The sequence below is a fragment of the Tinamus guttatus genome, unplaced genomic scaffold (assembly GCF_059628265.1).
Source record: "Tinamus guttatus ecotype Peru unplaced genomic scaffold, ASM5962826v1 Tinamus_guttatus_pri_ptg000942l, whole genome shotgun sequence".
Lineage (NCBI taxonomy): Eukaryota > Metazoa > Chordata > Aves > Tinamiformes > Tinamidae > Tinamus > Tinamus guttatus.
This window is the reverse complement of record NW_028289476.1, coordinates 1,283,667-1,297,496: the sequence shown is the minus strand read 5'-3', so window position 1 is coordinate 1,297,496 and position 13,830 is coordinate 1,283,667. Positions and strand designations below refer to the sequence as shown.

Below are 13,830 nucleotides of genomic sequence, written 5' to 3'. Positions count from 1 at the left end.
TCATGCTTACGGCTCACAGGACGACCCCCAGCGTGCCTGTGACTCAGTGGCTGAATCAGATGAGGAGTGTCCTGGTTGCAGGTATGCCTGGCTGATACCAGAAACGCAAAACCTGCACCATTCCCGTTGATGTCAGCAACTTCTGATGGTAATGAGGTGCAGTAGCAGATGATGTGTCAGGCAGGATTAGTTCTGACAGCTGGGAAAAGAGAAACAGGTGATTTTCAGCACCTACGTTGCGTTTGGTATGAGCCAATTTAATAGCTTTCTGCCTCTTTTACCTTTTCACAGACTGACAGAATCACAGGATGATGGAAGGGAGCTCTGGTAGTCTAATCCTCCTGCTCAGAGCAGGGCCAGAGGTTGCTCAGAATAGATTCTTCAGGGCATTATCCATTCAAGTTGTGAATATCTTCAAAGCGGAAGGCTCCACAGCTTCCATGGCCAACCTGATCTGGTGTTAAACCACCCTCACTGATCTGTGCCCGCTGCCTCTTGTCCTTTCAGTGGACAACAAGCTGGAAGGGTCTAGCTCTGTTTTTCCCTCCCTTGCAATGCTTCCACCCTGTACCAGCCTCTGTACCCAGCCAGCTCAACCTCCCCAGCTCTCCAAAAGCAGCAGGTCCCTGCAGGAACAGCTCACCGAGGCGTCTGAGGAGCGCTGGAGCGGGTACGTGGGAAGGGGCAAGATGACTCTTGTGGTGAGTTCACGTTGTTGGATCTACTTAGCCGTAAGCAGGTAGTTCCACCACGGGTTATTGTCTGCTCATCCATTGACAAGGAGCCGCTCTTCACAGCAGCATCGTTTCTCCTGCTGTGGGTTTGTCCCTGCTCACCTATTCACAGTGCAATGCAATTCATACACGTTTTCACTTCTAGGTAGGTCCTCTCTTTTGATGGTTTGATGTAGCAACCCCACCTGTATTCTCTACACCTTGGAGGAAATCAAATATCTCTATGGGGAAGACTAGTCTAATTAAGGACAAGCTAGAAGTGCACTCTGCAATGCAGGATGGAACAGGGGTGTTCTGTAGCTCTCTTTTCCCAGCTCCTCTCTCTCGATTTTTCTGCTCATTCAGTTTAATAATGCACTTCTGGGGCTTTCTCTCTGCCAAGCATCTAGCCTTTCCTTTCTGATCTCTCTCTCTCCTATAGAAACTAGCCTTGGAGGGTTTCAGGTTCCAGAGAGATAGAAGTAAAAAGGAGAAAATGGAGAAAATGAACTTCAATTTAATTTCTCTAAATCTCAATTCAATCCAAATGAGATGTCAGATTTGTGCCCCATAATTCTGGTTGGACTTCTGAGTTCGGTCTGGATTTACCAGAAAGAAAACAAGATTTTTTTTTTCCTCCAAGTCTTCTTGCAAAGGAGTTATTTGTACTATGTCCAGCGGGTACAGAGTAAGTGGGAAACCTCAGGGGAAACTGCAGCTCATTTACTGCTCGAATGAAAATTGAAAAAGAGTTGAAAACATGATGTGCACGATTTCAAATTTTATTTTATAAACAACAGTTGTTGCCTGTAGAAGAGTGAATGTAACAGAGGGATTTAATCATTGCAAACAAGAGACAAATGCATCAAAACAGACCCCCAGGCACTGAGCAACACTTTAAATTTGACCTGGCTTTGGAGAAGCAGTGAAGAAAGAGAAGCAACTTATCTGCTCCTAAGAGTTTTAGCTGGGAAGAAGACAAATAAGGAGATTTAAGGGCTTCACTCTTTCTGCCTGTGTTTTATTAGAGTCATTGCTTTTGAATGTGCGCTTGCCTGCCCAGGTGGATATTTGCAGGGGCTGGGAGCATCTGCACTGTGTTTCTGGAGCTCTCCGGCTCCGCGTGCCTCCCAGGCAATGCTGCTCTGGAAGATGCATTAGTCAATGCCAAGTTATTATAGCATAATTCAATGGTGAAGAAACAAAATGGACCTTGCTTTAAACTCTGTGAACTATGGTATTTTCAGAGCCGTTTGCTAAGTTTTTTTGTTCTTAGCTCACAGTTAGCAAGGCCTTCAAGCTGTGCTGTTTCTAGACATCTTTATTGTGCATAGTTATGGGAAGGTCTTCTCGTCTTCCTTGAAATGATGCTTGATCTTAAGGTGCATTTGGATCCTCCTACATTTGGAGGATTTGCTAATAGGGCCTGTTTCTCATTTCTTCCTCTCATTATTCCTACACAGAGTAGTGTTGCTCTTTGATAAGGCGAAGGACTCCCCAGGTGTCCTATGCTGTCATCAGCTCCTGAAAAACACTGGTAGAAGATGCTGCAGAACAAAATGATAATGGAGAGACTAGCAACAGGCTTGGATGGAGTTTCCCACAGGCTGGTGAAGGGTCTCCAACCTGATACCACTGAATTGTTTGGCGTGGTGAGCAACTGTTCTGTCAAAACTCCTGTGGCACCAGAAGACAGAACGGTGGCTCACATGGGGATGTAGGGATCTGTAGATGATAAACCTCATTGCTGGACCAGAAAGGATGAGGAATTCCTCTAAAGAATAGGCTTGGAGATCGTTGAAGGAGTTCGGAAGTATGTGGTCAAGGTGAACCCACTGCAATCCTCCGCCTGGATTTCCCAAAGGTATTTGGCCAAGTCCCTCAGGAAAAGCTCCTAAAGAAATGAAGTGGCCCTGGAATAGGAGGGAGGTCCTCACAGGGAAAAGTAATTCGCTTAAAGCTAAGGAACAAAAGGTAGGTGGAAGCAATCTGGTTCTGCAGTGGAAAATGCCAGGGGTCTGTATAAGGACTGTGTTCTGCATATTCAAAGTGAGCTCAAAAAGTAGGCAAATACTGAAGTTTGCTGCTGCCACAAAGTTACTCGAGGTTGTTCAGATGAGGGCCACCTGTGGAAAGAGGGCAATAAAAAGGATGCAGTTCAAATGTACATAAATATAAAATGGTGCACAAGGGAGAAAAACAATTATAACTCTATTGATAAAACAACAGGTTCAGAGTTAAGCGTTACCATCTGGAACGCTGGTATTATAACAGCCTGTGCTGTGAAAACGCCAGTTCAGTGGTCAGTATCAAGAAAATAGATTGCATGCTAGAATTATTAGAAAACAAAATACATAGCAAAACAGAGAACATTGCTGGGAGTGTCAAGGGAAACTCGTGCAAGTGAGAGATCCCCAGATCTTGGGGACTGCTTTGGAGGCAGATGGGACCTTTCCCAGAGGGCCTGGATTCACGGAGGGACTCGGATAGGTGCCTGTGGGCTGCTCTGGCCCGGTCCTAGAGGGTTGATGCCACCGGGAGAAGGGACCTCTGTGCAGATAGTGCTGGGCCTTGCAGACATAACATCTGTGAGAAGTGCAGTGCCTGCTGAGTCACCTTTGTCCTTCCCTGGCTCCATCTGTGAGGGGCCTGCAGGAAGGTGGCGGCTGAGGAGCTGCTGCCCTCCAGCACCTGCAGAAGCCACCGTGGTGACCCTCGCGTGCCAAACCCATTTCTAAAATAGAATTTGTAATGCTCTTTTTTTTTTAAATATATATAAACCAGGAAAATCCCTTTGGCCTGTGGTAACAGGTGGTAAAGCGAAGCTAGGCCGGGCTGGAGAGAGAGAAAGCAGAGGAGAGGCAGTGTAGTGACTGCTCCTGCTGTGACTGCTGGAGGTCTCAACCAGTGACTGCTGGAGGTCTCAACCAGTGACTGCTCTCCCACCTCCATCCTCCACGAAGATCCTGAGCAGCTTTCCCACTGCTCTTCCCAGGCCTGAAATCAGGGTTACAGCCCCATCTTGCTCAACTCTCCCCATGTGTGCCATCAGGTCAAATCTTAGTATTCAGTGATTAAGATCTGCACTCAGATCTGTGTTGGCCTGGCCATATACCTACTTGAGATCGGATCAGAGTGAAAGGCTTTGCCCTTTGGAAATCCTCCCTTGGTTGCTGCTGCTTGGAAGATGACAGACCCTGTTCCCCTCAAGCCATCTCCCATGGACATCCTGCTGCATAGAAGGGAAAAAGGACCTAACCCCACCACACTTCAGCAGGTGCAGTAATTGCTCAAGGCTCCTTTCTCTGGCGTCTCTGTAATTGGCATCGCTTAATTGCCAGCTTCATCCTCCGGAATCCTCCAGGTAACCCCTTGCCTTGCTCTTGCCCAGCTCCGGCTCGCGCGTCATGACATGGCCAGCACCAGAGGACACCCCGTTATGCTGGGTCACCACTAAGTGTTTCCACCCTGGCGTCGGCATCACGTTGGCCTTTTTCATCCCTGTTGTATGGAGCCTCTCCAGGAGGCACCAACTGCGGGCCAAGCTTGTTTTGCAACCACGAGGGAATTTTAAATTGTTTGGGGGGTTGAAAAAAAAGGAGAGGGGGTTGAAATTGTGTCAGTCTGTTTCTAGATACGTTTTCTCAGTGCATAGTGACAGTGCAGTATGTCAGGGGAGGGATGCAGAGGAAAGAGATTGAAAAATATGTGCTTGTGTGACACCAGCAACAGCCCTGCAACTACTGCTGCTGCAGAACATCAGCCAGGGAGCAATATTCCTCGGATGGGGCAGTGCAGATCACCAATCACCTGGAAGAGCGTGAAGCAACATGAGGCAGAGCAGGAGGTCCCAGCTCTGCAGCACCTCATGTGCGCTGGCAAGGTGGAATCGTGGGCCTCATCCAAGGCAGCCTCAGCAAACACTCAGTGAAACCCTCCAGAAAGGGCATGAATCCCCTTTCCCTTGGAATGCCGACAACACCGCTGACAGACCTTTCCTGGAGCTGATTGCCAGGGGAACTGCATCATCGCAGGCATTTCCAACACCCACCCGAGCAACATCACAGCCCTGTAAGTTCGGCAGAGTCATCAGGGCACTGAGTGGACTAATAGGCCCTAATGGCCCAGACAGCCCTCACCTGGGACCCCATCAACCCGTGTGGTTGTGAGGGGGGAGTGGATGGGGAGGTGGTTGTGTATGGGGTGATGGTTGTGCATGGGGGGTGGTTGTGGACGGGCTAGTGGTTGTGGATGAGTGGGGTGGTTGTGTGGAGGGTGGTTGTGTGGAGGGTGGTTGTGTGGAGGGTGGTTGTGGATGGGGTGGTGGTTGTGGACTGAGAGGTGGTGGTTGTATGGGGAGTGGTTGCGGATGGGGTGGTGGTTGTATGGGGTGGTGGTTGTGGACCGGGAGGTGGTTGTGGATGGGGTGGTGGTTGTATGAGGGGTGGTTTCGAGGGGGCAGTTGGGTGGAGGATGAGTGGGGGGTGGTGTTTGGGGGGTGGAGTTGTGGGGAGGGCAGTTGTGGAGGGGGTTGTGCTGTTGCAGGCGGGTGTTGTGAGTGGAGGGGTGGTTGTGAAGGGGATGTGGGTGTAGGGCACGGGTTGTGAGGGGGCAGTTGTGGGGGGTGGAGGCGGCTCTGCGGGGGGCAGTTGCGGGAAGTGCTGTTTGGGGGGGCGGGTTGTGACGGGGCGGTTGGTGGCGCGCGCGGGGTCCCGCCCAGCGCGGGAAACCCAACGGCCCCGCTCGAGCAGCGGGGCGGGGCCGCGCGCCGAGGCCCCGCCCCCTTGCAGACCCCGCCCCCTTGGCTATAAATGGGGGCGGTGGCGGCGGGGCGCGGCAGGCGGGAGCGGCTCCCGCCGAGGCCGGACATGGCGGCGCTGCGCTGCCTCCTGCTGCTGCTGTGCGGCGCCGCGCTCGGGCCCGCCGTGCACCTCGACTTCGCCGAGCACCGCAGCCAGGCGGCCAAGATCAAGGTCAACCCCCGCGGAAACCTCTGGGCCACAGGTACTGGGGCTGGGAAGGGTTTCCCCCCTTCGTAGGGGGCTCCTTGTGTGGCTTGGGGTGGTCCCCCTTTGGTAACAGGTTGGGGTCGTCCTCACTGTGATGCCAAAGGGATGCAAAGGGCTCTGGTCCGTGGCAGCCTGGGGAGGTGGCAGGGGGCTGTCAGAGTGGGGGATGCTGGGGGCCTTGCTGAGCCCTATCCCACATGCGGATGCTGCAGCCAGCAGGAGAAGACATCCTGCTTTCACTAGTGGCTAGGAGGGCTTTGGGGTGGGTGGTGATGAGGCAACTTCATGGAGGGATTTGCACTTCTTTAACCCAAGAGATCTTGATAGCTTAAGACAAGTGTCCAATGTGGAACAAGGACTTGGCACTGCTGAATGATTTCTTGCTAGATCTTTATTGCTTTTGGCTATTTTAGGTGGAGGTTTGCCTGGTGCTTCTCATGGGGTTGCGCTGCTATCAGGTGGCAGGTGATATAGCTCAGACTCCTGCCACAACCCCTGGCCCCCTCTCCAGGTGTTTTTGTGGGTGCATGAGTGTGTTTTATTGTAGGTCACTTCATGGGGAAGAAGAGCGTCTCGAGCTCGCCGCACCTGGAGTCATCAGACGAGCCCGCCATGCCGACCGTTTTTGGTCCCTCTCTTAGAGCCTTGCTGGAGGATATGATGGAACTGCTTACCCGTGAGCTCCTGAAAATCCTCTTGCAAGAAAGACTTTTGAATGAGAACCAAGGAAAATATGAGCTCGCTGACCAGGTGAATATTGTTCCTTTTAGGAAGGGAGATGCCCTGATCAGGGAGGTGTTCGAGATGCGAGTCTGCCACAACCAGCCTGGCAGGAGATAGGAGCATCTGCCCAACTGATACGATGCTTCTTCCCTGCCCACTCTCTTCTGCTACTGTTAACCCTCCTTAAATTACCTTTTAAAAGCAACTGTAAAGGAGGAAGGAAAGGTGTCTTTAGGCTTGTGTCTGGTCAGACAGCTGCTGTTTATGCTAAGTGTTTGGGAAGGGCATGAGGATGAGTAGGGGATGCTGTGGTGGAGCTGTGGGAGTGGTGATCTTCAGCCCAGGGATTGCTAATGTGAATCTGGATGCAGAACAGAATGGATACTGAGGCTGCCCTGGAAAAATGGCCCCTCACCTTGACTTACCCAGCCACTGCAGGGACCGGGAAGTCCATCCCACCTCCCCGCTCTCTAAAGAGGTAAGTGATGTGCAGTGTTGTGCATGGAAGGAAAGGAGCCTGTGCTGCAGGGAGATCTTGGGATTTTGACGCCCCTGTCTTGGTGGTGTGTTGCTTTGGCCAGTTCCTTTGTTGTCGGGGAATACTTAGCTCTGTTGGCTTGCAAAGGGGAAGTGTGTGTGGCTCAAACAGTTACAAAGAGCGGGTCTCTGGGAGCAAGCAGGTGCCATCTGCAGCAGGAGCTCTGGTAGACCTGTTGTGCATCAACAAAAGCTCTGGTGTAGCTTTCGCTGTGGAGGTCACCCAAATTCTGGTGGAAAATCCCCCAGTGGGAGCAATATGAACATGTAGATCCCTGCGGGGATGTGGAGATGGCATTGCTTGGTCTGTGTGGCTCACCCCAGCTGCTACCTCATGTGTGTTCCCCTTCCATCTCACCCTTCCTGGTCACTGCAGGAGAGCCCAGGGATGAAACCTGCTTAGGTGAGGTCTGCACATATTGTCCTCTGAGCTGCTGTGCTTGAGGAGTATCTAGTAATATTGCATGCAGTTAAAACGGTTACTGTCATCTGGGTTCAGGCAGCGTTTGCTGCTCTTGGTTCTTCTGGGAAAGGCAGTGTGGAGCAGAGCTGCAGGGCTGTGAGCCTGAGTGGCATTGATGGCTCTAACACTTTCCTGACGTGGTTTCAGCAGGACAAGATAAGTTGAGGCTCCCTCAGAGAACTGGTCCTGTTGAGATGGGAACTCTGTAGTGAAGAGGCAGATGGGGATCGCTGAAGAAACCTGCTTCCCTTGGGGTGCCATGTGTTATGATCACTGCACTGCTGCAGCATGTGCTTCTCAAACCCGGCTGAAGGGGAGGTGAGGGCTCTGAAGGTCCTAGATCTTTCTCCAAACTTCTCTGGGGAGCCTTTGAGGAGGGTATTTTGCTGCTGCATGAGTAGAGATGGTGGTAGGGCTGGTGCATGTGCTGCCCTGGCTCGTGCACTAGGATGGTAGTGAGTGTGTGGTGCGAGTTCAGCTAAAGTGCTCCTGTGGTTCTCATCCATGTAGGTGAGTCACGTAGTCACTGCTGTCACCGCAGTTATGCTGGAGCGGAGGCTGTCAGAGGCACCAGAGCTGTTTCAAGCAGCCACCTGGATGTCTGTGCCCTGCTGGCCCTGTCAGCGGTCATTCCCAGCACTTGAAGGCAGGATCTGGCCAGTTTTGAACAGAGCCTGTGTGTGTGTGTGTGTGTGTGTGTGCTGGGTGTTGAAGCTCCATCACTGGAGCCTGCTTTGGCTTATAGGGAGCCTGCTTTGGCTCACAGTCTAGCCGGCTGGTTTTCTTGTTGTCCCGGTGCCTCTCTGGTGGCTCTGCTGCAGGTGGGATGCCCTGCAGTCCTGTGGCTTCTAAGCTTAACTGGCTCCTGTCTCTTGCCCCTTTCCTTCCCAAACCTCTCACCTCTTCTGACTTGACCCAGCTGGTGCTCCAGGCTCTGTATGGCAGTGGAGGCCCTGCCCTGTGCAGGGTGTTGCATCCAGTTCTGGCCTCTTGGCATCTATGAGCTCCTCACTTGACTCAATTCCTGCCCTCCCTCTTTCCCTCAGGATATTCTTGCCTTCAAGAGGCTGACTGATAATACAGAACTGTTTCTCCTTGGTGTCTTTAAGCACTGTCTAGGTTTTGCGTTCTAGTGGGTCCTTGGTATTCTTTGCTCTCATGGGTGAGACGATGCTACTGTCAGTTCCTGCTGCCTTTTCTGCTTTCTCCATCGCTATGGCTGTTGTTGGACACCTGGGGTCAGCAACAAGCCTGTGCTTTAATGGGTTTGCTTGCCATGTTCCCTGACTGTCTATTGAACTGTTTGATGCGAGTGAAACTCTTCTTCCACCTCTGCTCAGGAACTATCATTTTAACCTTGATTCAGATAAGAAAAGCACCTTTCTTGGGACCTTCCATCAGCAAGGCAGGAATTCTCATGTTCTCTAGATGTTGCTGTGATGTACTTGCCATCCTGTATGACAGGATAAGCATTGGAACACAGGTTTTTATTTAAAATATCAAATGGGCTATTCTATTTCTGGAGTTGTCACTGGTGATTAACAAACTGCTTCTCCCTTTTTATAGGGTCTAGGACTTGATCTTTTTGTTTATTCTCCTCTCACATGAGTTACTCCTGCCTGCTGTTAGGATTTGCTCTTCTCAAGGCATCTCCTGGTCCTTTGTGGAGCAGGAGCCCATGGGCTGCTTCGTGCTTTGGGCAGCAGAAGTCACACGAAGCAAAAGGGGTTTGCAAAGCACTTTAAGCAACATGAAGCAGGCAGGTCTTGACTCTCTGCATGTTATGAAGAGTGGTCACCGTGTCTCCCAGTTCCTGTGCGTGGCGAGGATTTGCCTGGCCAGGGAGGATCATCTCAGTCTCAGTGTGTGGTGGGGACTGCGTAAGTAGCAACACTTTTCCAGGAGGTAAACAGCCTGTGTGTATGGACTGAGACGACTTTAGAGTTGTGGGGAGAACCGTTTTACATGGACACAAATCCTGTCCCACACAGCTCTGGGATTTCTGGGCACACAGATTCCACAAAATCTCTTTGACTCTTCCCTGCCGTGCCTTGATTTCTTGCTTTTTTGTGTTGCTCCTTGCAAACAGGGCTCCGAGGCTGCTGTTGACCCCATAAGCAACAGCTACGTGTGGGACAAGCAGCTCACTATTGTGCTCTTCCTTGTAGGAGACAGGACTTTTAACAAAGGTGCTGGAGAAGTATTTTTCAAGCTGAAGGAGCGCTGCCATGGAGGATGAGGTCTGCAGGCTCATCTACACACCGCGAATGAAGGAGAGCAACTTCCTTGTGGGTTACTGTAGCAACATCACTTTTATTTTATTTTTTTCCTGTAATATTGTTAATAGTGATTGCCTGTATGAAAAGCAGAGCCTCCCTGTACATTTCCTGTATGTTTTCTGCTTTCTTGATGTCTCATGTGCCCTTGTGAATAAAAGCAGCTCTTTGCACATAGCAGCTCAGCTTTTCCTTGGGGAATAGAAATGAAGGGAGCCTGTGGGTTGTGCTGGGGGATGGAGCGAAGGTGCTGGGATCACTCTCAGCACTGGTGGAGTTGAACTGCGAGTTATTTATTTATTTTTCCCCTGTAGCAAACACCATCAGTGGTATCAAGGTAACCCTATCTGGAGAGGCTAACCGTGGTTTAATAGCAAACCATTAGGAAAATAAAAGGCATCTTGTTTGGGTCCTGGATGTGGTTTCTGGTCGAAGCTTGGTTTACCAGCCTAGGACTGTTAGTGTTTCATATGTACGCATGTCCTGGAGCTTGTTTGCAGTCCTAAAAGACCATGTTCTTGGTCATGCAGGTGAGGCTTCAGCTGAGGATTCTGATCTTCTGGAAGTGAGGCAGGGGAACAAGATTTCAGAGAAGTTTCTTCTTACTAGTTATGGGGAGATAGTGGGAGTGGGATCACACCATCCTAGAGACTTGTGTGAGTGGTACATGGGACTGTGACAGAGCTGTCCCCTTCCTGGGAGGCTTTAGCTCAGAAGAGCAGTGCATGTGTTGCTTGTCTGTGTGCCTCCCACAGAAGGCAGATGTTCTTCTGGGGCCTCCACTGAGCTTGCCTGGACCTCAGTGTGCACCTTCTGCCAAGAGGTGAAGAAGGACATGAAGAAGGACCACCTGAATTGGGTGACTGAGCACAGCCGTATGAATAGGCTTGGATTCAGCACCTTCTGGAGTATGTCTTGTAGATGTATGGAAAGAGATTGGTACATGTCTGATGGTCCCACGTGGCCCTGACACCAGCCCAACATCTCCTGATGCAGGGCTCACCACTGTGGCAGTGCATTTCTGTGTTGACACCCCTGCACTTGCATTAGCCAAGTATTTTGCTCTTTTGTCATTTTAGGACAAGATCAATTCTGATTTCTAAGATTAGGTGGGCATTGCTATTCTCTTGCAGCACCCTCTAAATTGGCTGTATCCCTGCAAGTCTCTAAAATTCAAAACCCCATCTGAACTGCTAGCTCCAGGTACCTATCTGGGCTGTAATCCCACAAAACCATCTACATCTGCTTTTTTGACTGGAAGAACAGGAGAATGTGTCATCTGGACTCATCAGGGAGTCCACTCCAGGACTGTGGAACAGAGGGAGAGAAGCAAGGAGGACTTCCAGGTAATGTAGGAAAAGGAAGGGCTTAGGAAAAACAGAGTGCTTTCTCTGGTGAGAGGGGCTGTTTTACACCTAGGCTAGGGGAACCAGTGAATTCAATTTTCCTTCCACACAAAAGAGCTCTGTATTTGTTCCCCTTCCTGCTCTAGCCCAAGGCCATCCCTCCATGGCTCTTCTTGGACTCCTCCTGCTCATGAAGCTCAAATACCTCAATGTTCTCTAGAACCTGCAAAAGTGCCCAACAGCTGCTGCAATTCAGAGTATGAGTGTCTATGGGGTGACCACAGAATGTCTTCTGGACTTCTCCCACTGCTGTGGCTATGGCATGACTGCAGAGACTGGAGAAAGAAATGAAGCAAGGTAAGAGAAATAGAGGCAAATCAACTGCACTATGGACATTTGCTCCTTTTTAGTTGTGCAACTGTCCCACGAGGAGGAGCTGGCTCAGAGAGATGCAGGTGATGGGCCACTGCCACCACTTGGTGTCATTGGTGTCCTGAGTTAGCAAAGTGCTCTATGTCATGCTCAGTCCTGCAGGACTGGCTCACCGTTTACACACTCAGCAAATATCTCTGAGCTCATGCTGGCATGCATCCTCCTCCACAAACTCTTGAGATTTCTCTTCCATAGGAAAGCAGTAAACCAAGCAATGAGGAAGCTTTTTTTTGAGCCAGGATAGAAAGAGGCAGAAAGGAAATCAGGCTGCCATCAGGAATCCGAACAATCTTAGTTTTGTACATGTCTTTGCCATGCCCATGCTCTTCCAAGGAGAGTCTATGTCATCCTGATATGACCCTGAAACCCTGATCTGACTAAGCCAAACACAATAGTCCTGAGGCAGGAGAGAGTGGCCATCCCAGCTAGGCAGCCACAGAACTTTTTCATAATCTTTCTTTGCAATGTCTTCTCCTGAAGAATATGTTGTTCTTCAGTGGATGGAAATAGTCCTAGAGCTGCAGGGACAAAAATAGCCAGATTTAGTTATTATTTGGGGTTGCAGGTGCTTTGGAGATACTAGATGCAGAGCAAGAAGGACTCTGGACCTCCAGACTTGTACAGTTGAGATGCTCAGCATGGTGTTTCATGTCAAGTCAAAATTTGTCCTATTACTCTAATCACATCTCCAGAAGCATCTTGCACTGTCCTATTGCCTCCCTCAAAAAGTTAATCCTGTTTGAAATAGCCTGTGGAGATCCTACCTCCTTCACGTTAATTTCTGCAAAATGGTCCTGATTTCTGGGCCTCTTCTAAGTGCCAAATCTGAGCATGATACTGCAGGACCTGGTGACCTGGCGGAACGTAGGCTGTTCCTTGCAGGATGATGGATAGACATTCTCCAGCCCCAAAGTGAGTTTATAACCTTGGCAGGGCTCTAGGACAGCCAGCCAGTGGTCTTGAAAGATCAAAAGTGATTGCAACAGGGTTGCACAATCCCTACAAAATCTGTGCTAATGCACACCCAGATTTACATTGCAGTCCACAGGAAGGTAGCACTGCTCTGTTCATTAATTTCAAGGCTAGCATGGAGATACCAGATATAGGAGTATCGGTATCACTTTCATTAGACCTCTGACAACAGGGATTGTGAGGGAAAGTTTGTTCTCCAAATTACAAGCCAGGCTGAAAGTGCTAATTACAGCCCAGTACATCATGAAAAAGCAAAGCTTGGAAGGGATCAGCTTGTTTTTAGTTACAGCAGACTCTGGCAGGAATGGCTGTAAACTCTAATCTGCAGGGAGTGGGGGGTTGCCCAAGCTGACACGGTAAAATTCCCACCCAGTCATGTCCCTAAGGCTTAGGCGTCTTTTTAGTGCAGAAGGCAACATCCACAAAATATTGCCTATGCTTTATCTAAATGTTCAGCTCCATCAGGAACAATACTGTGAAATGCATCATTTGGGGAAGGATTTTGCAAAATCACAGTGGAAGTTCTTTATTTTTTCAGCCAGTCCAATGTTTCCATGGTCAGAGGTGAGGCCACGGCTGGTGGGAACTAGGTGCCAAAAGGCCCCTTCCCTTTTTCTCCCCATTGACTCTTCCCTGGGAAGCAGGGAGGCAGGATGCACTGAGCTGCTGCAGGGACTATAAAAGCCCCCAGACTCAGTGATCCCTTCCCTTGCCAACCTGATGTCTGTCTCAAAAATGATTTTGGTCCTGTGCACACCGGAGGAGCTGAGAACAAGTCGTGTCCTCCCAGAGCCTCTCTGTCCTTCCCCTCCCTTTCTCCCTTCAAGCTCCCCTCTTCAGCTGTTACAAACGATTCCCTGGCAAGTAGCTGCATCCCAGCATCTAGTGATACAGCAGGTGCTCTTACCCACTGGCACTAGCAGCCTCCTCCTGTGTCATCTTCATGGTTCCCTGTGGTCTCCAGAAGACTCATGAGCAAGGTCAGGAAGCCTGATCCCACTAGCTTCATGAAGTGTCTTTTTACCCTCATTCCTTTTTCTCCAATGAGTCTTATCTGGAGTAGGATTAGCCATGCCCTTGCTCCAGCCATGGGAGGAGGCTGCTGTCCCTCAATGTCTTCCGCAGGTTGCTAAGAGCTGTTGAACAGTGTGAATGTTTCACTGGAGTTTGTCCTGAAATGGTGAGCACTGGGCATAAGGGACTCCTGCAGCTCCTGGCACATGCCATCGATGTAGTAGCATGTGGACTAATACTGTGCCATTCCACAACACTGGTGGCTCTCAAGAGAGCAGCTGCATGTGCTGGATCCCAGACCATAGGCATCAGGTCCACTGGCAACAGAGCCAACCACAGTCTGCT

General features: G+C 50.2%; 1 protein-coding gene across 1 annotated transcript; it reads left to right on the top strand.

Moving 5' to 3' along the window:
* The first annotated feature begins 5,563 nt into the window (after positions 1–5,563).
* NMB (neuromedin B) lies at positions 5,564–9,898 on the top strand. The gene is made up of 3 exons (XM_010227651.2): positions 5,564–5,717; positions 6,270–6,472; positions 9,614–9,898. Exons 1-3 carry the CDS (start codon positions 5,582–5,584, stop codon positions 9,659–9,661), a joined length of 387 nt encoding a protein of 128 aa, XP_010225953.2. The 5' UTR covers positions 5,564–5,581; the 3' UTR covers positions 9,662–9,898.
* The last annotated feature ends 3,932 nt before the right edge of the window (positions 9,899–13,830 follow it).

Coding starts and splice junctions, on each gene's coding strand:
- NMB (XM_010227651.2), top strand. CDS start 5,582: ATGGCGGCGCTGCGCTGCCTCCTGCTGCTGCTGTGCGGCGCCGCGCTC. Junction 5,718..6,269: donor CGGAAACCTCTGGGCCACAG/GTACTGGGGCTG, acceptor GTTTTATTGTAG/GTCACTTCATGGGGAAGAAG. Junction 6,473..9,613: donor AATATGAGCTCGCTGACCAG/GTGAATATTGTT, acceptor TCTTCCTTGTAG/GAGACAGGACTTTTAACAAA.